This window comes from Hakea prostrata, chromosome 9, assembly GCF_041222555.1.
Source record: "Hakea prostrata isolate BN-2017 chromosome 9, UWA_Hpros_2, whole genome shotgun sequence".
Classification (NCBI taxonomy): Eukaryota; Viridiplantae; Streptophyta; class Magnoliopsida; order Proteales; family Proteaceae; genus Hakea; species Hakea prostrata.
Window position 1 is genome coordinate 60,574,567 of NC_142608.1, and position 24,911 is coordinate 60,599,477.

Genomic DNA, 24,911 nt, shown 5'->3' on the forward strand with positions numbered 1-24,911 from the left:
TCATCTTTCTAACCTCTTCGTGATGAGCTTTTGGAAGATGAAAATGTGAGGTTGCATACTGTACAGCCGACCGCCTAGCCCGAAAGGCCTTGTCCAGGGTACAACCCAAACTCGTTGATCTATGTCCCCTTCCTAGCTCCACTCTTAATCTCATGGATTTTTGTGTACATTGTTTGTTCCCCTAAATGAATTGAATTTTACCAAAAAGAATGATGGAATTATTGTATATTGAACGCTAGAAGGTGGTTCTATGGAGAACGATAGAATTAGATGGATTAAAAATTGTTCATGTATTGGAATTTTATGTTAGTTGTGTCTTATTCAAATAATTGAATGATTGATTATGCTATAATAGATACTATAAATATTAATAACAAAGAAACAAAACTCTTTGTATTTATTTTTCTTCATACAAAAGAAAGCAAATTAAGATTGTTAATTTACAACAAAAGTATAACATAATGCATTTCCTTACGCTATAAGCTAAAGAGTGTGATTACATTCCTATGTCCTCTCAAATCATAAAAAGAAAAGCAAAGAAACCCGCACAAAACCAGAAGAAGAAAAATCAAAAGTAAAAAAAATTATAATTTGATGGCTAATATAAAAACATTTATTGTTCTTTTTTACTAGAAAATTATTAATGATGTGCAAGTTGTCCAAATTTAGTTTAGAAAATATGCAATATAAATGTGAAATGCATTTATGTAATTCATAAAAAAAAAAATGGCATCTCAACGTGTAATCTACAAAGTATTGGTATCCACATCTATGCTACTAGACCGTTTCAATTGGATAGTCAAAGATAAATCTACTAGTTTTAGACTTTTAGGAGGACATTTGCCAAGAAAAACACTATTGTTTTTCACACCCCCACTTCAAAAAGAAAAAAAAAAAAAAAGTGGACATTTGCCAAGAAAGACACTTTTGTTTTTCACACCCCCACTTCAAAAAGAAAAAAAACTATCATATATATATATATATATATATATATATGTGTGTGTGTGTGTGTGTATTGCATTAAAAGATGTGGTTTTTAACTAATTGAGGATACTCCTAAATGAATTAGACTCCCTCTCCTTATTCTTCTAGATTTGTATGTCTTTTGTTTAAACTAATTTGTATCCCTGTTATCTCCTCTTTTAAATTAATTTAGAACTATGAATTGTAAATTTATAAATAAGGGTGAATCAGTAAAATCATCTTTTAGAGTGCAATTATTTTTGAATTGCAACATGGTATCAAAGCATGTTCAGATTTGAATGTTCTACTGGAATGTTCAAAAAAGAGCATTCCTTCTCTTTTTGGTTTCTTGATGATTCGAAATGATGTTGCAAATCATTGCTGTATATGATTCCAAAAAGAAAAAAGTCAAAAAATAAATTGAGTTTGGTCTTGGAGGGAAAAAAAGAAGAAGAAAAATACGGAAAACAAGTTCAATTGAACCCTAGTGCTTTTCTTACTGTTGAACTAGTCATTTATTGTTGGTGGAGGTGTGTTATTATAACACTCGTCATAAAACAATTTGACTGTTAAGATATTAATTAGGACATTGTGGTAATTTGACATGATAAATTTACGAACTTATGTAAATTACAAAAATCTAACCTCAATTCAATTAAATTCACAAAATAAAGGCCTCTTTCACGGTTTTGAGAAAAAAAAAAGAAATTGAACAAACCACTAACCCAAGCCCTTCATTTACAATTTTGGGAAAAATGAGATTGAATGAACCCTAACCTTGGCCTCTATTCCTTCATTATCTCTAATAAACAAGGGATTTTTATTTTCGTCGGCTCTGCAGCATGTAGCTGAAGGCCCATATTTTGCTACATGTACAAAGAGGAATTGGATGGTGTGAAATCATATAGCGGGAGTTAAGTTGTAAATAAAACTTTTTACTCTTACACTTAAGGGTTTAACAGTTTTCAAATTTACCACACATAACCCCTAACTCTACCGACTATAATTCCCTATTTTTCAAGAATCGATTCTCCATCTTAGGGCTAGAGTGGCTACCGTAGAATCATTATTGGAATTAGAACTCCATAAATGCAATAGTCTAGGTAAGACACCTTCTTTCTTAACGATGAGAAACTTGGATTTGACATTGATGACGATGGCCTGCAAGAGTAGGGCGAATGTGATTTTCAAACCCAAATCCCCTTTTGCAAGACTTGAAAAATGGAAGATAAGAATCATGGTCTCTTTCAAGATTAAATTCATGAGCCACACTTTTAGGTAATCGGTGAGAATGAGATGAAGAAAGCGAAATACCGTCGGTGTTGGTGAGCAACTTGTCGTTTTCGTCATTAGATTCAATGGTGAAATCTAGGATCTTGAAGAGTGAATAGGAACAGTCGTTGGAGAAGATCAAGCGGTGGACTTGGTCATGGGAGAGAGCAGAAGAAAAAGAAGAGCTGGTGAGGAATGAGGTCTTTGTTAGTGGAGGCGGAGCTGAATTTTTGAAATAGTGGGGTTTAGGTTTGGGACATACCAGGGGCTGAGTGTGAAAATTTACAAACTCTGAAACCCGTAAAATGTAATAATAATAATAATAAAAAGGGCAATATTTTTTTGGAGAAAGGGAGCTTTGATTAAATAAAGGGGAAAGAAAGAAAGAAAATTACATTATGAAGAATTTCTTACCATTAGCATCATCCCGAACAAAAGCATAAAGAGCTAACGGAAGAGCATCTACAGCTAGATGGATTTCTTGGGAGGTATTAAGAAACCTGCCAGGAAGTCCACACAAACATTAATCTCCCGAACATGATGAACAAAATTACATATCAAAAAACCACCCCTTAACGGAAGAGCATCTTCAGCTAGATGGATTTCTAGAGCGTTGAATATTAATTTGATGACGTAGTCGAATCTTGATTGTTGGTTTCTAGTAGTAATGACCGTGACAAATAAAAATCCATAAGTATACCCATCTTTTATTTTTTATTTTATTTAAATCTTAGTTGCAGATCCCATAGAGCGAACATTAACCCTGTCCTTGCATCTCATAATATCACTTGTTTCCGAACCTTAACTGTGGTTGATCCATCAATTGTTCTTCCTTTATTTATTATTTTTTTCGCGGGTCAAGATCTATCAATTCCTTTAAGGTTCTTTTTTTGTATTAATTCTCATTCTCTATTATGTCTATTTAAAAGAAATGAGTACAATAATTCATTATTTGTTAAGAATGAAAATGATCCGGTGACTTTTGTTACTAATAATTATGGAATGAAAAATAAGTTTGGTATGTCAAAATGGAAAAATTGTTAGAAAATAATAATGAAAGTTAATACAAAAAGCCCTCAAAATATTAACAATTAACTAATTATCAAAAAATGCATCAAATAGAATCTTGAATTAAAAATTTTCTGTAAACTATGAGTTTTGCAAGAAAATAATCATACTTACTACAACTTCAATGTATTGTCTACTAAAATTAAACTACACCAAACACTTGTAAGGAAAATAAATATCCAAATGTTCATCATCTATAATGTTCCTAACCATTCTTTGTAATATATAATCGAAATTCATAATAAAATCAAAAGCATCTTGATGGATTCGAACTAGTATAGTCTTGAAACACGCTCATATTCCAAGTGCTCTAATAATTGAGCCAAATATTCACTGCTTTAGACTTTATTTAGCCTTAAATGCTTTGTTGATCCCTTAGGGGTGCATCATCCACGTTGATTTGATATCGAGTACCATGCTTAACTGGGATACAAGTCATACAACACTAGACTCCTAGTCCTTTCCAACTACAAATCCGGGCACTTCTGAGCAGTAAGCTTCTTGACCTTCTGCCATTGTCGAACTAGGATAATTCTGACCTAACATCTCATATTAGCATTACACCATCTTGAGGATACAGGACTAAACCCCCCGGTCGAAGATCGTGGACCTCGTTGAAATTGCCGATTTCGAATTGAGTTGGAAATAGTACAACAATTAATAGTATACAATCAAGGTTTAAAGTATCCCATGATACTATATGATACTTGCCGATGCGTATCCATATTTGACCCAATCGATACGATACATCTCGATACGTCTCTCCATTGATTACACAAAAATACATTAGCTAGAGGGATACAATACTCGATACAGAACGATACGTCTCTTAAAATCACCTGACTGATACGATACTCGATACCGATACTTTAAACCTTGTATACAATGTGATTATACAATCTAGAGCAAGAAGCATATATACTTTGAATTATTTACCGTTAAACATTCTTTTGAATAATAAATGTTGGCATACTAAATATGCATGCGTTTTTCCGTAAGAAGAAAAAGAAAAACACGATGTGTTGTTACTCTCCAAATAATAAGACCAAGGAAGTCTTAGTATCAAGTCTCCTCTACAACTTGCCCTCAGATCCACCACTAAAAATGAAATTGATAAGACCAAGGAAGTCTTAATATCAAGTCTTGTATGTATCTTTCACTCCAAATCTTACTTTGATAATAACGATACTTGTTTCTTTTTAGTAAAATTGCCTGACCAGATGAAGAAAACTATAAAGAAAAGCTTCCATATGGAAACAATGGTGGTCCTGCTTGCGATGTATGTGGGTTGAATGATGAACTGGAAATCTTAAACATCACAAGACCTGCAAATCCAATATTTCTTTGTCTAATTTTGCTGACTTTCTTCTATCAAAAACCTAAATTTTCTTGACTTTCAATTCCTTCTGGAGAATGACTCCTCAGATTTGACTTTACCCTAACCTCTCAAGCACCATACACCACATCTCAAAGGCATAACCATCTATTGTTTACAAAAAAAAAAAAACATCCATTAATTTCTCTTAATCAATTTGATTCTAATAGATGCAAGTGCCATAAATCACTCACCTAACAGTCTTCTAAGACTAGCGAATTGCTTCAGTGTTGTGCAATAATTGTACAACCGACAGTTCAGAGCGAAACTTATAGTTAAGACGAAATCTTAACCACTTGTTTTGCGTAGATTTTTTTCCAAGTAAAGTTTAACTGCGAAACGAGTGATCGAGTTTTCTTCTCGACTATAAGTTTCCTGCAATGTACGGGCACCCAAGTAGAACTTATACTCTATTCCAAGTTTTAAAACTCTTTTGAATGATCAAATGTGGTGTGCTTAGTGGCGTAAGATTATAGTACAAAAGTCACAAGACCAAGAAAGTCTTAAAATAAAGTCTCTGTCCCTTGATGGGTTTATTTTTTTCAACTCTTTGTTAAGACTTTCTTAAATGGTTGATTGTCATTGTCATCGAAGAAAAACTGACTATAATGGGTCAAACTATTGTTTGGAAGAAAAAAAAAATTGTTAAATTTTAATAAAAATCAATAATATTATTCCTCATTTTCCTTTAAAATTTTAAAAATGTATGGGAATTCTTAAATTGCTACTATTATGTAGTTAAAGGGTGTAAATGATAAGAGCAACATACTTGTAAATTAGTCCCATTTTGGAAGAACCATCGATTTAAAGTCCATTAAAACACTCACCTAACAGTCTTTTTGAGCTCTTCCAAATGTTCAAACATATCATACTTAAGTGGTGTCAGTTTCATATCAAGTCTTCGTCTCTTTAGGGTTTTTATTTTAAATTTTTATGAAGACTTTTTCAAATCATTGATTATCGTTGTTATTGATTCATTCTTCTACGAAAATCCTCTCACAATTAATTCAAAAACAAAGAAAAAGGGGGATGATGAAGCTAGTGATTGTAAAAAAAAATGTTTATTTTTAATAATGAATAAACATTATTGTTATTTTTCTTTTAATATATGAAAATCCTTAAACTGCTAAAATGACTATTGTGTTCAAGGGTGTAGATGATAAGAGCAACATAATTCTAAATTAGTCCCATTTTGGTTTGTTCCTCTACCTCTATACCAACCACATGACAAAGAGATGGGTGGGTCCATTTCAACCAATGCAAACAACATATATTAAATTAATTTTTTTTGAGAGTCTGACATATTTAGGATTTGCTTGACAGATAATAAGAAGAAAGTACTAAGTAAGTTTAAAGTATTGGTATTGAGTAGCGTTTCAGTCAGGTGATTTTAAGATACATATAATTTTGTATTAAGTATTGTACTATACTGGCCAACACATTTTAGTTAATCCAATGTGTGTCTTTTTGAATGAAAGAGAGACATGTCAACATGCAAGGTTTAAAGTATCCTACGATATAGTATAATATTAGCCGATACGTATCCATATTTGATACAACTAATACGTATTTAAGGGATTGTATTAAAATTACATTGGCTAGTATACATGATACTATACCCGATACAAACTGATACATCTTTTAAAATTACATGACTGATATGATACTCGATACTGATACTTTAAACCTTATCGACATGTATTATATCATATTATGAAATACTTCAAAGTATACCTGTAAATGGATAGCCGAAATCTGCCTTTGAATTTGTATTTGTATTCGTTTAAGGGTGTTCGTATTCGAATCCGTCTGCTAGGCAACTGAATTTGGATTCGGATAATTACTTATCGATTGGATAATATCCGGGATAAAGTAATTTATTCAACGTTTTTTTCTCTGAAAATGGATGTTAATTAGATTTGGAAGCTGGTAATCAGTAATCGGAAATTATCCGGTTAGAATAAAGTATTAAATATTTTTCTTTAGAAAGGGGATTAATAATTGGATTCGGAAACTAGTAATCGGTAGTCGGATAATCAGAAATTGAAAATCGGAAAGAAAAAAAATGACAATCACCAATCAATAATCGGATAGTTTATTAGATCGGATTATTATCGGATATTCGATAAAGTCCCGGATTTGAATTCGGATGCCTTCTCTAAATTTCTAGTGGATTCGGATATAGATTCGGATAGCGATTTTGCTAATCGGATTCGGATTCAGATACTGGTGTATCTGAGCTGAATCTGATCCGTTTACAGCTCTACTTCAAAGTTCAAACCTTGATCCTAAGTGAGCTAGAAGAGTGTGGATCATCTCCCTTGAGAGTGCTCCACTGACAGCTTTACAATCGCAAACTATGTGGGGTCCACACAAAAAATAATAAAATATTTTTTAAAAAAAAGTCCCATCACCCTAATCTTGTGGGCCTCCTGTAAAGTGCGCCCTGTCAAGAGAGGTGATCTAGACTCGGGCTAAAAGGGGTATTTTATGAAAACAAATAATTATCAAATATTTTGAGATAAATTGAAGGCAACCTAAGTATCAACGTTTAATAATAAACCTATTAAAAAAACTTTTAATAATAAAAAATGGTGCATTTCAAAAAGATTTTAAATATATTTTTAAAGTTAAAGCATCGTGCAAGCAACTCTCACTTTTTGATTAACATCTATATATAGGCACAAATTTTGATTTTGAGACTAAAACATAAAAAAAAGAAATTTTTTTCTTAGGAATTAATGCAATCATAAAGAATGCCCAACCAACGATAAACTTCTGGAATCAGCAACCCAGAATCAGAAGGTATCACGTTTGTTGCGAACCTTCTTTTCTTTCCTACTTCGTTGATCCTTGAACCAGCAATCTAAATCACAAGGTATCAAGTTCTGTGCGAACAATTTGTTGCCCACTTCTTTGATTTTGATCTTATCTTTCGTTCTTTTGCTTGGAGATTCGATCAGATAATTGATTAGTATTATCTCCACTCGTCTCAAATCTCTCCCCACATTTCCTTCTGGCCTTATCTGGCAATTTTGGGGCTCATAGGTGGTGTTTCTTCAGTTTAATTGTAAGTTTCTCTCTGCTTATTCTGCACTTTCCTGATGGGTTTTGGTGAGGAAAGAAGGTTTTTATTTTTATTTTATTTTAAATGTAGTAATTTGTTTAAAAAACAAATGCAGATTTATGGTATCTAGGAAATTGGTGCATGAAATTTATGTAATGCGAGTTTGTTTTAATGGCTTGAATCGTTTTGGTGTTTCGTCTTAAATCTTGTTGTTTGAGGTTAGCAAAGTTCTTCTGTTTTTCATTAAAAAGATATTCAGTTCTTTTCGTAGCCCCATAAGGAACAATTCGAACTCAATGAACAGTATCTCTGTATTTTCTTTTCCCTGTCGTCTTCTTTTGTACCTGAAAGATCCCTCTTTACCTGTGTTTAGCTCAAATCTTCTTGTTTGAGGTTAGCAAAGTTCTTGTTTTCATAGCCCAAGAAGAACAAGTGGAACTCAATGAACAATATCTCTGTAATTATTCGTCGTCTTCCTGGGTACCTGAACCATCCCTCTGTCTTTCCTATTTTTAGCTCTGTATCAGAGGGGGGGATTGAAATTGGGGTAGTTCACCTACTGTTTTCTTTTAGGATGTCAGGACTTTCATAATGTACTCTGCATGTACTAACTTATCCTTTCCAAGGATACTTCCTAGTTATTGCTATTAGCAAATATATGTTTGGTTTCTTTGAAAATTTGCTTACATGAATAAGTGAGGCGTCTTTACCCCAAAAAAAAGGAGAAATGGGAATAAGTGAGGTTTCTCTGTGAAAAAAAAAAACTTTTTATTGGATAAGGTAGTGGTGTTAGGTCTTTGCTTCAATTTTGTGTGCAAATGCTGTATCATAAATACTAAAAATATTTACAGCTTAAAAACTCATATGATCCACTTCATATTCTTTTTCTGTAATGTAGATTTGTTTGTTAAACATATACTTTTGCTAATCTGATAATCATAGTATTTTGATTGAACGGAAAAATCAAAAAAGGAGAAAGGGTTTGAATATTAGGAAGAAGATGAAATACATTAAGCATTAGTGAATCAATGTACCACTTTTTCTTTTGAGAAAAAAAGACCCTTTCATTCCCCCTCTTCCACTCCACCCAAAAGACACAGATTATCCATTAATAACCAAAAGTAGTAGAAACATAAGAATTAGGTTCAATATGTTATTAGCTACCTGAATTAATAAAAGATATTTTAATTTTTGACCCTTCTTTCTGTATCCCCTACTTGTATTGACTGGGTATGTGGGAATTCCCACTTTAACAGATCATCCTCTCGGGCATCAGTATAGGAGTCATTGCACTTGTCTTAAACTCTATTATTCTGATCCTAGACCCAGAGTGTAGCCTCATCTCTGTGGAAAGACCCCAAACTTAGGTTCATTCAAAAAGGTGCAGCCTGAAGAAACTTCCATCTGGCTGTATCTCATCTGGATCTCTGCCTTTTAGCATTGGATTTCAGCTATGGCCTTGTTCACTATTCTTCTAGCCTCTCTAATATGGTCCTTGACTCTATCAATGTGATACGACCCTTAACTAGAAAGAAAACAAATACCATTGTTTATTTAGCCCTAAACAGAACCCAAAAGGAAATCAGAAACTGAATTAATCTAGGCAAACCAGCCATGAAAACTACCAAACTAGGTTCAAAGGTAGTCTGTAAGGAGTAAAAGCTTTGCTGAAAGTTTGACTGAGTTCTGATGATAGAACAGAACTGGGCAGTATGACAGCTATACCAAAATTAGAAGTTTAAGCCCTACAGACAAAACCAGCTTTCAACTTGTCTCAGTTTTGGGTCAAAGTGTAAGCCTTGTAGAGCTTATGCGGTTCTGCTACAAATTTGTTTTTTTATTATTTTTTTTTTTTTTGGAAAGGTAGCTTGTTACTATGGGGTGGGAATTAAATTACTAATATATGCCGCTGAGTGGGTGCGAACCCAGGATCTCCCCGTGGGAGGGTGGGTCTTTAACCGCTTGACTAACCCATCATTGGCATTTTGCTGCAAATTTGATGCAGTTCTGATGGACAGAGATGCAGTTATAGGTTAGGAATGGAAACAGAAGTATAAGGTTGTGGAATGATCCAGCCAACGGAATGGCTTGCAACAAGGATCCATTCAACTAATGTGAAAGGGAAACTAGGAAAGTTAAGGTTTGAAAGTTATGTTAGTCATAGTGGCTATAAGGATGACGTAATTGCTCACTTGAGCCCATGATTTGATTAATAAAAGTTTTTTATATTGAACACTGCTTAGCTTTAAGACAGCATTTCTCCTCCCTAGTCCTCCATCGAATTCTTCAAGCTTCCCCCAATTCTCTACTTTCTCGAAAGCTGAAATCTGAAGTTTGAAATCAAAACTAACATAAACCCAGGAAGTTGGGGGCAATGCTAGTACATGGATTAATAGTTAATTTAAGTATAGTTAAATTAGGATACTTAATAATTGGATAGAATTCTGTTTAATTCTATTTACCTTTTTGTGTCCTTTAGAGTGATCAGGAGTAATTCTTAAGTCAAGAATTTTAGAAGTTCTATATATATGTAGTGCATCCCCCATCTATTAGAGAATATTTTTGAATTAGAGCTTCATTGCTGTTTGCAGTGCATATGGAATTGCTATCCAAATTCTGATTTCTTCTCTTTTCTTTCCCAGGAGCTCCTTCTAATCTACTAACCCAAATCCTTCTACTTCTTCTTCTAATCTTTTGACTTGTGATCCTAGAAGAATGTCTATTTGAACCTCTCCATTCTAGGGCTTCATCACTGGCCCAGTAATTCATCCCAGATCCTGGCTTTAGTTGGTCTCATGCCAATCTAGGACTCATCATTCCTTCTTTTATCTGATCCATATGAACACTATCATGAGCAGAAAGCATGGACCAGAAATCTCTTCTTGAATGTGTCTAGGTAATCATCCGTGATAAGCTAAACAGACAAAAGCTTAAATATTTTAGTTGATGAAACCAATCGTAAATGGAAACTCACTACCTTGACCTCACACAGTTCTCATGCAGTTCACCATCATACATATCTTTGTTTATGTCTGCCACAGTTCTATTTTGTCTTTTTCTTTTTTATAGATGCTTGTAATGGGCTAGACGTCACCCATGTCAATTGAATGGCTTGGAACTAATTTCCCCCCCCCTGAAGTGAGTTGTCTGGTACCATTCCTGGGGCTACATGGTTTGAGTGACTGAGTTATAGGCAATGTTCGTCAGTTTATCAGAGATAGTGGGCATGCCTAGTCTTGAACCTTGTCTCATGGCGGTTAGCAGTCCAGCTTGAACTTTCCCTGGCAATCATATTTTTTGCTTTCAGATGATGGTGTAGGTCATTATATATGAGTTCTGCCTAGATGCGGTACTTGAATATTATAATTTGCCAGGGAAACCAAACTAAAAGGTGTAGAGAAAGCATTTAAGGATGTTAATGGAAAACAAAGCTAAATAAATAGGTGAAGCTGAAGAAAATTAAATGATATGTGATAGATTAAGAAAAAGTATACCAAGAAAAAGTATGCCAAGGTAGAATCCATGTGGGCATCAACTGGTCTATTTTACAACATATTAGTCTCTCCTAGTAGACCCTGCACACACAGTTGCTGTGAGATATTTATGCTAGTCTTTGTGGTAGCCACCTCTATCCCTAGAAAGTTTCTTGGCTGTCCCAGGGCCTTTGTTTGCAAATACCTCTAGCGATCAGCTAATGTACTAAGAGAGGGAAAATTATTTTTTTGTTCCTTTTCATTCTCGTGCCACCAAAGTGAGGATCTAGTCTGAGAATGCATCTCATTCAATGTTTTTCAGAAGTCAACTGATTTCCTTCTATTTTCCTATTATCTATAAGTAAATCTCGTTGTTTCCTCTTTTCTTATGTAGAGTAGATGGTGAAAATGAGACACACTAGGTTTAGGTTTGACATCTTAATAGACCATATCTTTCGTACATTTTTCTTATTATCCATTGAAGTCCGCCAAGTTTTGGTTGTCAGTTCCTGTTAGTCTGGGGTTAGAACAGTTGGTTTGGTGAATGGAAAGCAATTCCCCCCCCCCTCTTTTTTTTTTTTTGGGGGGGGGGTGGGTGGGGTGGAGAGGGAGTGGGAATAATTTTTGGTATATTTCGATGGGCTTAATATTTGTTTTATAAAGGAGAGAAATGGAGAGCTAGTTCTCATCCCTTGGTTTTCTTATCTTGATTTTATTCTCAATCTTGTTTAGTTCTTATTTAGCTTGGCGTATGTACATGCAATGTCAGTGGATATTATGATTTTATGGTACTCTATTCCTTTCAGATTGTTGAGTAGACATATGGTTTAAGCAGTATCTGATGATGACTGTTTCTAAGAAGACAGTTATGGCAATCAAGTCTTACCAAAGCCAAGCTGAGTTACTGGTGAAGGACTACTTGCTAGCAGATCCTTTTGTCCCGTACACTTCTATCCTCAGTGGCATATTCGCTTGCAAAATGGTTCGTCCTAATCTTTTCTTTTCTAAGTCCTTTTCATCTGGTTCCTACTGGAATATATTCATGATATACAGTGTGACATACTTGTTTTTATACGTTTGTGTTTTTCATTTCCCTCAGATCAGTTTTATTATTATTATTTTTTTATATATCTCTTGGGGTTGGGGATGGGGGTGGGAGAGTTGGATCTGCAGGACTATTTTGTCCTCACTTTTGTACTCATTGCATGCTTGTTTGTTCGTACATAAGCTTGCAGTTCATATCTCTCCCTGTGGTTTTTTCTGGGGGGAGGGGTAAGGGCAGTGGGGGTGGTGATTTCTTTATGTATTCCTTAATTATATTCTCTGCTCCCAGGTTTATGACGTTTCACAGTTGATTAGTTCATTTTACTTCCGGAGCTATGCTGCTCTTACAAAAATCCAAAAGATTGAATGGAACAATAGGTGATCACTTGTACAGTTTGCTTCACCTTTTTCTTCCAGTTTATTTATCATTTAGTCCATCTTTCATGGCTTGTTATCTATTTTTGCAGGGGCATCTCCACTCTTCATGCCATTTTTATCACAATTATGTCGGTGTACTTTGTGATTTTCTCAGATCTCTTTTCTGACCATAGACTTGCTGGCCTTGTCATATTCCGAAGTTCACCGCTCTCTACTTTTGTACTTGGGGTGAGGACTTTTATTTTAGTTGAGATCTTGAGTTGCTTTTATATTCATAGAAACATTGGTCTTTACATCTATGTTGTCACTTCTTATGTTGACTGCCTGGTAAACTAGGCTGTTCTATCTGGATGGTTGAAGATAATTTTACTAGTTTTAGTAGGACATTTTCCAAGATAGACCTCTGTTGTCAAAAAAATTTTGGCATTAAGAATTGTGGTTGTTAGAGGTGTAGTTTAACTTCTAACAATTAGACTGGAAAGCACAGCTCTTCCCAAAAATATCTAGTCTTCTGCTTTCTTCAATGGTATAGGAGTGCCCTTTTTAGATACCAAAATTTTAGTCAAAGCATAAAAGATATTGTGGAAGTCAGGGGGAGATAATGAAGTCCAAATTGCCTTTTATGTTTGATACTGCCACACTGGTTGGGTTTTATGCTTTAAAACTGTCTATGCTTAGCTGACTGGTGTTCTTCAAAGTGTTTAGAGGGAATGCTACAATAAGCCTCTGGAATATAAACTAAACTCAATTTCTTACAGGTTTCTGTTGGATACTTCCTTACGGACCTTGGAATGATATTTTGGTTATATCCTTCCCTTGGTGGAGTGGAGTATGTAAGTTCATTTTACAGCATTTTATTTTTCCCTTGTGTATCTTTGTTTTTAGCATAAAAAGGGAAAGAGAATGAGAGGAAAATGGTGCCTTCTGTCGATAACTTTTGACTTGGAATAATGCAAAGACTCACAAGATGGTCATATTTGTCTCAGGTTGTGCATCATATCTTCTCTTTAGCTTCAGTAGCATATGCTATGCTGTCTGGAGAGGGTCAGTTTTACACCTTCATGGTTCTCATCTCTGAGGCAACAACTCCAGGGATCAATTTGCGATGGTAATTTTGGATTATTTATACTAGGTTTACTTTTAGACATCCACTATAGCTAGACACCGAATTAAACTTCTTGGTTAATTCTTCTGCATCTTTTGGTTTTGTAAAGGTACCTTGACACTGCTGGAATGAAAAGGTCCAATGCATACCTCCTTAATGGGCTTGCAATATTCTTTGCCTGGCTGGTGAGCCCCTATTCCTGTTTCCTAAATCTTTCTGGAGACACACATTACAGCATGTCAGCATGTCAGCATGTGTGTGTGCGTATTATTTATCCTCAACATGGCTGCTGAAATAAATTATGACTTGCAGGGTGCGAGAGTTCTCCTGTTCTTTTACATATTCTACGATGTCTACTTGCATTCTTATCAGGTAACTGGTCTGAGTTTGTTTATTTTGCACCAGAACCCAACCAACATTAAGTAGCTTAGACTTCAAGTTCGAATAGGCTAGCATGAACTGGAGCTGGGTTGTTGACTCATACTTATGTATGGAATACCTTGGTTTTTGTTACATGAACACTGTAAATGGTACTAGGAGCCATCTAAAACTAGTAAGAATCACAAGATGAATGATGTGACTTTTTACATTTCAATTTCCAGTTAGTTAATGGATTACATGTTCATGGAGGTTATTAAGAAGATGCTCACCCTCTGTGCTGAACCTTAAATATTTTGTTTCCTGTTTCTTGTGCAACAGGTTAACCAGATGCAACCATTTGGTCGTCTACTGGTTTATGGGGTACCATCATTGCTATCTATCATGAATTTGTTGTGGTTTGCAAAGATTGTTAGAGGATTGAAGAAGACGCTGGCAAAGAGGCAGTGAGTGATGATACAAATGCATGTACTTTTGGGATGCATTGCCCTGAGTTTTTTTTTTTTTTTTTTGATTACTTTTGTTACCTGTGTAAATGATAGGAGAAAAGAGGAAAGAGAGAGGTAGGAGGAGGGGGGGGTGTTTGGGGTTGGGGCGAGGGGACTTTACAGAACCATGCTTTCTGATTCAGTTTGAATTCAGAATGTTGTAAAGTAATTAAATCATTCCACTGTTACAACTACCCCTAAGAATGTAAACATAGATCATGTCCATTGATTAGATTGATGCTTTGAAGTTGTTCTTTTACCTAATATGGTCTACAGGAAAATGTAGATAGAGGCCAATGCAGGGTTAGTTGAGTGATAAGATTCATACTTCTCAATGGAGAGGTTATAGGTTTGACCCTTGCGGACACTATTTCCAGGTAACAAAAAAAAAATGTAGATAGAGATCACAAAGGTCAGCTTCTCTTTGATCGAGTTATTCCTGACTTTTTAGCCTCGTCTCCCCTAGTTTTTGACTCAACCCCTATGTGGGTGAGGGGATTCTTTTTTCACCCATCTTCTTCCTACACTTTGTCGGAAAATATAAATCACCACCGGCAACCACCACCCCAAGTTCTGATTCGTTCTATTCTATTTTATGTTAGATTGACCAAATTCCCTAAATCTGTTCCTACTTGGGATAAACTGACGGTGGTGAGATAATTTCATTTTTCTGTTTTAAGTAGATTGATTCATTTACTGGAAGGAGGATATGACTGAGAGGTTTTGACCTATTTTTATCCAATAAAGAATAATTTCACTCAATGAAATATAATGTAGAAGAAGGCAGGGAGGACTTTCCGGTTAGCGATAGGCAACTTCAGTGAACAGAGAACTGTTTTCGATTCCAGTGGTCTCCCCAACACTCGTAGGTCCTATTCCATGGGATCATTCGAGTACGTGGTGGACGAAAACTCTCGGGTGGTGGTGGTGGTAGTGGTGGTGGAGCCCCTGTACACACGAGGAGGAGTTTCTGATTCCATCCTTGGACTGAAGGATAAAGACGGCAAGGAATCTCCGGCGACAAAAGTTGCCGGCAGGAGGAGGTTGTTGTTGAAGGATTTCGTGGATAGATTAGTGTCATCGTCGTTCTCTTCTTGTACACTATCAGTTTGGTTTTCAGGGAGAATTTTCGCCGGAAGTAGTTACCGAAGAGAGGTACTGTTTTGTGGATTAGTTGCCGAAGATAAGTATGTTTTGCTCACAAGGCACACAGGGAGTTCTTTTGTAAATTTGAAAAATTAAGTGTAGCTTTGTAAAATTAAAAAAAATATATATTTCCCTTCATTCCCTCCATGGCTCCACCCAATCGGTAAAATGATATTTTTAAGAGTAAATTGTACTTACATTTCAAATGGAAACTTTAAAGCATTGACATCCTACTTTATGTTTAAAAAGTAAAGAGACCTCAAAATTAGATTTTTATTGGATATATTTATCCAATTTGTCACTAAAGACTTTTCAGACACTTTTTATGTTTATTATAAGGTTATTTTTTTAAAATAAATAGTGATTTAACTGTTTTTAATAATAAATTTGACAAATATATCTAATGGAAATTCAATTTTGGGGTTTATGTACTTTTTAAACATAAAATGGGTGTTAGTGTCAGTGTTAGTGCAGACTGAGCCAAACTGAAATATTGATCATGTTCAGAGTGTGTGTGGGCCCAATTTAAGTGGATAAAATGATTTTTTTTAATATTATACTTTTGGCCTTTTGGGTAATTGAACCCCGTTTTTGAAGGGGTACATGTAATTGGGGGATTTAAAGGGGCACACATAAAGGGATTCTTTTTCGAAGGAGACGCATGTAAAAGTTTATATTTAAAATGTTAAATAATTTTGTTTAACTTGTCATCTTGTAAGTTGTTAGATGCATTCTTGCTTTTCATGCATCATCCATCCACGGTCTACATCCATTAGATTTTATTTTTAGTGACATTTGAGGTATTCCCCCTCATATTTCTTCCAAGGGATTTTTTCCCCCTTTATATTTTGTTCATGATTGTACTAACTTCATTTAGTTTTATTTTTTCCTTTGGAAGGTTGTATATTTGGAAATATTTTAAAAAATATCTAGCCCTTATAGAAGTTCAATTTTATTATGGCTTGTTTCAATGCAAACCTTATATGTAGAGGTGTAAATGGATCAGATTCGGATTGGGTAATGATAATACCATATGATAATCGGATAATTATTTTATTAAGTAGATTCTTCTTTCTTTTTTTTTTGGTTGCCAACCTCGGTTTCCAAGGCCCGGTGAGTGAGTCTCCCAGCGCGGATTTTTTTGCATCACAAGGTTTCAATACCGGAACCTTGCTTAAGTGGACCAAACTGCTTACCACTTGGACCAACCCCTGTTAGTTCTTTTAAATGAGGATTAATACAGATTGAATACAAGTTTTCGACTACCGGTAGACATTGTTACCGTTTTATTTGTGAGGCTAAGTTTGAAGTTTAAGAATTTAGTAACTTTGCTGGTTATTTTAGTAGAAAATCTAGAAAAGTAGTCACATACCTCAAGTAAAAAATTATAAAAATAAAAAATAAATACAAATAAGTAACTTTATCGGATAATTTAATCAGACGGATAATAATCGGTAGAAAATGGGTATACCATATCCGCATTTTATAAGTAATCGAACGGATTCGGATACCACTAAATGGATGCGGATGCAAATTCGGGAGTGGATTTTGTTTATCCATTTACACTACTACTTACATGTAAGAAATAAATGGTTAAATCTCAATTAGAAACTAACTCTTCAATTCTTAAAATTCCTCTCTATTTATTATCTCTTTTTTCCTTGTTATTTATTCTCTCGTTTTTCCTTGGTTATTTCTTTTCTCCTCTTTCTTCACATGTGGCGTAGGGAAAACTTAGAGTTCATTACAAAATCTTCTCCATAATTGGGTATTCTCTCTCTTTCTTCATCTCATAGTGAAACCATCTATGCTTGTGTGGACATGGCCATGGCCATGGCCATTAGTTGCACCATCTCCTCCTTCCTATCATCTTCATGAAAATATTGAACTCCAGTGTTCAATTTAAATTAATAATAAATAATAAAATCCTAATAAAGGGCACTCAGAGTCAAGGAAACTGCAGGCCTATAGAATAAGACCTACTTATCAATAGAATAAGAAAACTTTGTGGCTTTTTTGGATTTCAATTCAGCTTCAAGGTGAGATTCTCACTCTAGAATCAATTACTATAAAATATTTTAAAAAACACTTGCATTAATCTACACTACAAGAAGAGGATGTTGATTCATCTCCATGTCATCAGCAGTTCCTTGATTGCTCAAAGAGCAAACGGCCGGCAAGTTCACTTTTGGAGTAGAAGTTAGGATCCATTATCTCTTTCAAAGTCACTCACAGAGCCGCATTTCAGGGAGTTTGTATTTAGCTTTAAGGTGGAGAAGGCTGGATGTTATCTTTACTACTTTGGGAAGGTCGTGACCTTTGAAACCTGTTTTTATATTATGTGAAGTGGTGTTGATTAAAGCAATCAGAATTTTTTTTCTTACTTTTTGGGTGTGTGGTGGTGGTTGGTCAAGCTTTTGATGTGCCGAGGTTCTGTCCCTTTTCGAATCCTATGGTTAATTATCTTAATCAGTTTAGCTCAATATTTTAAGTTCTTCTGGCCTGTTACATTCAAATGATGAGCAGCTGAGTTTCCAATGTCACCTCAAGATTGAACTCCTCTAATGGTAATTTTTTTGGGGGTAAAAGGTCGTATTTTATTGAGAAGAATTGATTTTCATGACTAAAATTTCTGCTATATCCCTCTTCATGCCTTTACTACTTTGAGAGCTCTTAACCATTGTGTTTCCACCTAAGGCTTCATCTCCTAATGTTAGTCCTAGCTGTATTTTGTATTAGAACAGTTTTTAAGATTTAGACTAGCTCTTCTTTTCCTGCTTTTCTCTAGCTCTTTATTGACGAAATCCATTATCACCATTTGTTTGGCTTCAGATGTTCTTATGGTCTCTCTAGGGTTTGGGCATGGTTTTCATGCACTTGGTGACTCTTCTATTTGTAATGTGGCAAAAAATGGTGTTCAATGCACTGATCTTTCACCTTTGGTGGGTGTAGAACATGAGAAGATGGACTACATACGAAATCTAAATTCTTGACTTGATATGGAAAGCCATCTATTTCAATGTTTTTCTAGATTGTAGTCTCTCCCCTAGCTACCCTGTTGCTTTTGGGTTCCTTAAGGAACATGTTTATTCTTATTTCCTGGGGTTTTGGTTATTTTTTTTCTTCCTCAGACTAGTGGGTTGCAACTCCCCCCTTTCTTTTCTCTTGTACATTATCTTCCCCATTTTTGGTGGGGCTTCGTGGTATTTGGTGTATTGCCTTCTTGTTTTACTGTTTTCTTTTTCGTTTGTGTGGGTGTGTAGCGGTCATTGTCTTTGTATCATAGAAAGTTGTATTTGCAACTCTATACTTGTGGAATGTTGTGTTTACATCAATATTTATAAGGTCACTGTTGGTTTCAACCATCCCCTACCTCGGAAGGCACAGTCCCTATTGACATGTAAAGCAATTCTGTCATATTCCATTTCATGATGTTTAGTGCATTATATTGATCAAACCAATGTATAATCCATGTCATCTATTGAATGAATTTTCTTTTAAGCTAAAATGATTAAGCTTTCTTGCTTCTCTGAAGCTTTACAAACTCATCAAACTTTGCCAGCTTCTGAATATTTAATTAACCCTAAAGCAATCAATCTCAATTGTGAAGGCTTAAGTGTGATTTTTAACATTTTCAGACACAAAAGCTTTGGATAAGTTGGGACAACAGTAGTAGTAAGATTTAGTAGGGAAGCAGCTTTATGGGAGGAGATATACTCACTTCTTCCAGATAAAATTAGTTCATACTCTCTCTCTCTCTCTCTCTTCCAGATATCATATAATTAGGTCATTACTCTCTCTTCCAGATATAATTAGGTCATTACCCTCTATCTCTTCCAGATATAATTAGTTCATCTCTCTCTCTCTCTCCACAGACACAAAATGTGAGGTTTAAACGTTTGCAGCAATCATGTTGTAGGAAATGACTTATGCCTACTCCTTTGGTGGGGTAGGATCACAACCAATACCATTTAATGCATGCGGGAAAAAAATTGGAAATCTAATTATCAACAACCTAAACCACTCAAACCCTTAACTTTATAATCCAGATATAATCATCTCTAGGCACTGGCATGCTCAGTTTCAAAACTATACCTACTCAGTTCAACCAAAAGTCATTCTTTCTTTCTGGTTCTAAACTTAAAAAATGTGTGATTATTCCTAAGGAAAGTGTAGCATTTCCTTCATGTTCTTTTAACAGAAATATTATCACCTCTTTATCTTAAGAAAATGCTGGTACTTGGCTTAGATACTTTGGTATGAGTACCCATTTGAAATGACCAAAAACACCTTCAACGGAGCTCGGCTGAAACACAATCCTCAGTGAAAATACTGTATTCATATCTTCCTAGGTTTCAAAATTAGACATGCTTATCTATAACATTAACAAAAGATTTTAAAGCTTTGATTGCATTCAAATGAGGTGGACAAAAAAAGAAAGAAAAAAAAGACACTGGTAGGTCTTGAATTTTTGTTATTTATGCCAGATGAGTATCTTTTTGTAGGTGCTATTACCTTGAAACCTGGAAAACTCATTAGTGTGTTCAGCCACCTTTAGAAACCACAGACAAAGAATATATGAAAACATAGAAATCAAAGCATGCGCACGTCTATAACAGGCCCTCCTGCATTAGAAAATCATGAAATCTCTTTGTTTTATTGGCAGCGCCGTTCCCCACTCGTTTCTGTATTTGGAAATGCTAGTTTATCACTCTCTTTCTTTACCTCATTGGACTAAATTCAGTCTTCAATCTTAACTCAGTGGTATTCATATCAGATCGCACGAACCCTAATTTATAACTAATAACCCATCAATTAATCAACAGCTTAAGTTTCAAGTTCTCATTATAAATAGAAGCTTAATCAGTCCTCTCATACCAGCTTAAATCCAATTAAGCAATGGAAAAGCCAGCATTTTTCATAGCCACCTTCACGATCTTTCTTGTTATTCTCCTATTCACTACATTGATCAGTCAGTGCCATGCAAGGCACAGAGATGATACTTCATTAGTGTTGGGTCTGACTCACTCTAGAGCTTCCCCTTCTATCCCTTCTGCATCAAGAACTTCAACCCTGAAACCATTAGACATGCTAGACATGTTAGAGCCGTTGAGAGAAGTAAGAGATGGGTATTTGATTTCTCTAAATTTAGGGACACCCCCACAAGTCATCCAAGTGTACATGGATACTGGGAGTGATCTTACTTGGGTTCCTTGCGGTAACCTGACTTTTGATTGCATGGACTGTGATGACTACAAAAGTTATAAGGCAATGGCTGCTTTCTCCCCTTTGCAGTCCACTTCAGCCCAAAGAGACCTGTGCACCAGCTCCTTCTGCATTAATGTCCATAGTTCTGATAATTCATATGACCCATGCACCATGGCTGGTTGCACACTGAGTACCCTTCTCAGGGGTTCTTGCCCTAGACCTTGTCCTTCATTTTCTTACACTTACGGTGCAGGTGGAGTTGTCACTGGTTCCCTGACTAGGGATAACCTTAAGGTGCATGGAAGTAGCCCTAATGTTACCAGGGATATTCCGAGTTTTGTTTTTGGGTGCGCCGGAGTAACTTATCACGAACCCATCGGAATTGCAGGGTTTGGTAGGGGTGCACTCTCCCTCCCCTCACAACTTGGTTTGCTTCAAAAGGGCTTTTCTCATTGCTTCTTGGCATTCAAGTTTCTCAACAATCCTAATATCTCAAGCCCGCTAGTTATAGGAGACCTTGCAATCTCTTCCAAAGATAACTCACAATTTACACCAATGTTGAGAAGTCCCATGTACCCAAACTATTATTATATTGGCCTAGAATCAATTACTGTAGGCAATAAGACTGCAATTGAAGTCCCCTCAAGCTTGAGTAGTTTTGATTCTGAAGGTAATGGTGGTTTCTTGATTGACTCAGGCACAACTTACACTCACTTACCTGAGCCCTTCTATTCACAACTCATCACAACAATGCAGTCTTTGATAAGTCTCCCTCGGGCAGCTGAAGTCGAAATGAGAACCGGGTTTGATCTCTGTTACAAAGTTCCTTGCTTAGGCAACAAAACTGCATTTGATAATCTTCTTCCTTCAATGTCTTTCCATTTCATGAATAATGTGACCTTAGTGTTACCCAAGGAGAACTATTTCTATGCCATGAGTGCTCCAACTAACTCAACTGTCGCGAAGTGCCTCTTAATCCAAAGCATGGATGATGGTGACTATGGACCAGCTGGGGTGTTTGGGAATTTTCAGCAACAAAATGTGGAGGTCGTCTATGATTTACTGAATAAGAGAATTGGGTTCCATCCAATGGACTGTGCTCATGCTGCAGCTTTTCAAGGACTTAATGGTAAATAATTTTGGTGGCAGTTAATGGTAGTTCTTGCTGTTAATCCAGTAAATAAATTTGCTGTATCAGTTGTGGGTTACAAAACCTAGTGGGATCTTTGTACTTGTGTGTTTTGTTTATGTTTCTGTCTCCCTCCTCAAATAAAATCTGTCAGTTGTACTTCCCATTACTAAAAATGTACCTTCATTAAACTATTGTACTTCCCATTACTAAAAATGTAGCTTCATTAAACTATCTATGAAGCTTGGTTTGTTTAATGGAACTTCGTGCCTTCATAATCAGATTGTCATTGTTGGTTGTAAGAGATTAAAAAACGTACTAAGAAACAATTGTTAATAGGGTTTAGATGCTGGATTATTCTTATTGCAGGGCACTAAAGGAGCATACTGAAGTGGAATTAATTGTGGAAGTACTTTGACATTATTGGTTAATCATGCAAGCACTTTGTCATTATTGGCTGGTTTAAGTCCCAGAGAACATTTGAAGTACCTGAAGAAGTTAAAGAAGTTATAGTTCCTGTAAACAATAAGACATTTATTTGGCAATAGGTCCACTACTCCACCTAAGCTCTTCCTACAATCAAAATCTACTCTTTTTTTCCGGCCAAATATCAAATTGCAGACATTCATTAAAAATAAGTCTGGAGAGAACGTACGAGTTGGAACACAAACATAACTTACTATACAATCACTTGGTGGATGTAACCATCAGACCTTAGACAAGTCCACAAGTCATTCAAGTTTACATGGAGATTGGGACTGATCTTACTTGGGTTCCTTGTGGTAACCTGACTTTTGATTGCATAGACTGTGATGACTACAAGTCAATGCCAAGTGAGCAATCCTGCTCAACCCAAAGAGACCTATGTAACAGCTCCTTCTGCATTGATCTCCATAGTTCTGATAATTCATATGACCCATGTACCGCAGTTGGTTGTGGGCTGAGAACCCTTCTCAATGGTTCTTGCCTTAGACCTTGTCCTTCATTTTCTTACACTTATGCGGGTGGAATTGTCACTGGTTACCTAACCAGCGATAAGCTTACAGTGCATGGAAGTAGCCCTAATGTTACAATGGATTTTCCAAGTTTTGTTTTTGGCTGCGCCGGAGTAACTTATCAAGAACCCATCGGGATTGCTGGGTTTGGTAGGGATGCACTCTCCCTCCCCTCACAACTTGATTTGCTTCAAAAGGGCTTCTCTCATTGCTTCTTGGCATTCAAATATGTCAACAAGTCTAATATCTCTACCCCCATTAGTTATAGGAGACCTTGCAATCTCTTCCAAAAATGATTCACAATTTACACCAATGTTGAGGAGTCCCATGTACCCAAACTTTTATTATATTGGCTTGGAATCCATTACTGTGGGTGATGAGACTGCACTTGAAGCTCCCTCAAGCTTGAGTAGCTTTGATTCTGAAGGTAATGGTGGTTTCTTGATCGACTCGGGCACAACCTACACTCACTTACCCGAGCCCATCTATTCACAGCTCATCACAAAAATGCAGTCTTTGATAAATCTCACTCGGGCAACCGAATTTGAAACCAGCTCTGGATTCGATCTCTGTTACAACGTCCCTTATTCCGTAAGCAACAGAACCGCATCGGATGATCTTCTTCCTTCAATGTCCCTCCATTTCTTGAATAATCTGATTTTTGGTTAGAAGGGCAAAACATAATCGATGAATAAGAATCAAGACCCTAATTAAACAATTTTGCCCTAATGGAATTCCAAGAGAAGACAAAAAATAAAAGATCTCAAAGATAAGTTTGTCAAGTTTTGCAATGGACATGGAGACCTTCAGAACCCATTTCAGACAAGCAATGCACTCCGGTTCGGAAACCAGACAATAGCCATCTAACTCGTCTTGGATGGATCATTTGGCTTCTGAGAAGCGATGTATGAAGGATTTTGTGGACTCAAGAGGAGTTGTCAGTCTTACGAGACTCTTGAAGACGAGAGTAATGGAGATTGAACTGACGGTCGAGCATTGTTGCGTGTTTGTGAGAGATTGGATCCAAGGATTCATCATAGATCCTTTTGGGCGTTGATGCTGATCTTCTTCTACTCCCATTTCCCTGTGCCAGTATAATTACTTTGTGCCAAAAATGGGATTAGGGTTCTATCTGATCGAGATAAACTTGGGGTTAACTTTTCGAATTTAAAATATTATGGGGGTCGGTTTTAAACTAATTATGTGAATTTCAGAATTATAAATTTATAAAAACATAATATTAATTTTTTTTTTAAATATTCAAATAATTTTTAAAACGTTGATTTCTTCTATAGACTCGTGTCGATTATTTATGCTTGCACAGTCGCCAACAAAAATCCCTCATTGTATGTCACTCAAGGAGCAAAGTGAAGTAGTATTAACTGTGAAAGTGCTTCAACATTATTGGTTATTCATCGAAGCACTTTGACATTATTTGGCTGGTGTAAGTCCCAGAGGACTTTTGAAATACCTAAGGGTGACTTGGTCCAGTTCAAAATTTAGAGATTTCAAATCTCGACTTCAAATCTCTCTGGTTTTTCGTTTGAATTTTTGAAAATTTCTAGATTTACCTAAAAAGATTTATTGAATTATGGTTCAAATCTTTAACGCTTGATAGTATGGGTGAAATCCCTCGGATTTCACCTCATACCCATAAATCTCGATTCACGTTTTGTAGGAAAAATGTCTCGATTTCATGAATCTAGAGATTCACACAACCAAACAGGTAAAAATCTCCCATTTGTGAATCCAGAGATTTCAAATCTCTGAATTCGCGTAACCAACCAGGCCCTAAAGAAGTTATATAGTTCCTGTAAACAAT

General features: G+C 35.8%; 2 protein-coding genes and 1 pseudogene across 7 annotated transcripts; all 3 read left to right on the top strand.

Annotated features, from left to right (window-relative positions):
- Positions 1-7,396: 7,396 nt before the first annotated feature.
- LOC149005938 (uncharacterized) lies at positions 7,397-14,931 on the top strand. 6 transcript variants are annotated; one of them, XM_089169016.1, is made up of 10 exons: positions 7,397-7,556; positions 7,642-7,748; positions 12,025-12,200; positions 12,552-12,640; positions 12,730-12,868; positions 13,399-13,473; positions 13,627-13,748; positions 13,855-13,930; positions 14,058-14,117; positions 14,445-14,930. In XM_089169016.1, the coding sequence occupies exons 3-10, from the start codon at positions 12,060-12,062 to the stop codon at positions 14,571-14,573; spliced, it is 831 nt and encodes a 276-aa protein (XP_089025142.1). In that variant the 5' UTR covers positions 7,397-7,556; positions 7,642-7,748; positions 12,025-12,059; the 3' UTR covers positions 14,574-14,930. The 6 variants fall into 6 exon arrangements, with proteins under 6 accessions (XP_089025142.1, XP_089025146.1, XP_089025147.1 ...); XM_089169017.1 differs by having other exon boundaries at positions 7,398-7,483; XM_089169020.1 differs by having other exon boundaries at positions 7,397-7,748; positions 12,081-12,200; positions 14,445-14,931.
- Positions 14,932-20,652: 5,721 nt separating this feature from the next.
- Positions 20,653-22,359, top strand: LOC149005939 (putative aspartyl protease At4g16563). The gene has a single exon (XM_089168190.1). The coding sequence runs from the start codon at positions 20,657-20,659 to the stop codon at positions 22,100-22,102; it is 1,446 nt and encodes a 481-aa protein (XP_089024316.1). The 5' UTR covers positions 20,653-20,656; the 3' UTR covers positions 22,103-22,359.
- Positions 22,118-23,758, top strand: LOC149005940 (putative aspartyl protease At4g16563; annotated as a pseudogene).
- The last annotated feature ends 1,153 nt before the right edge of the window (positions 23,759-24,911 follow it).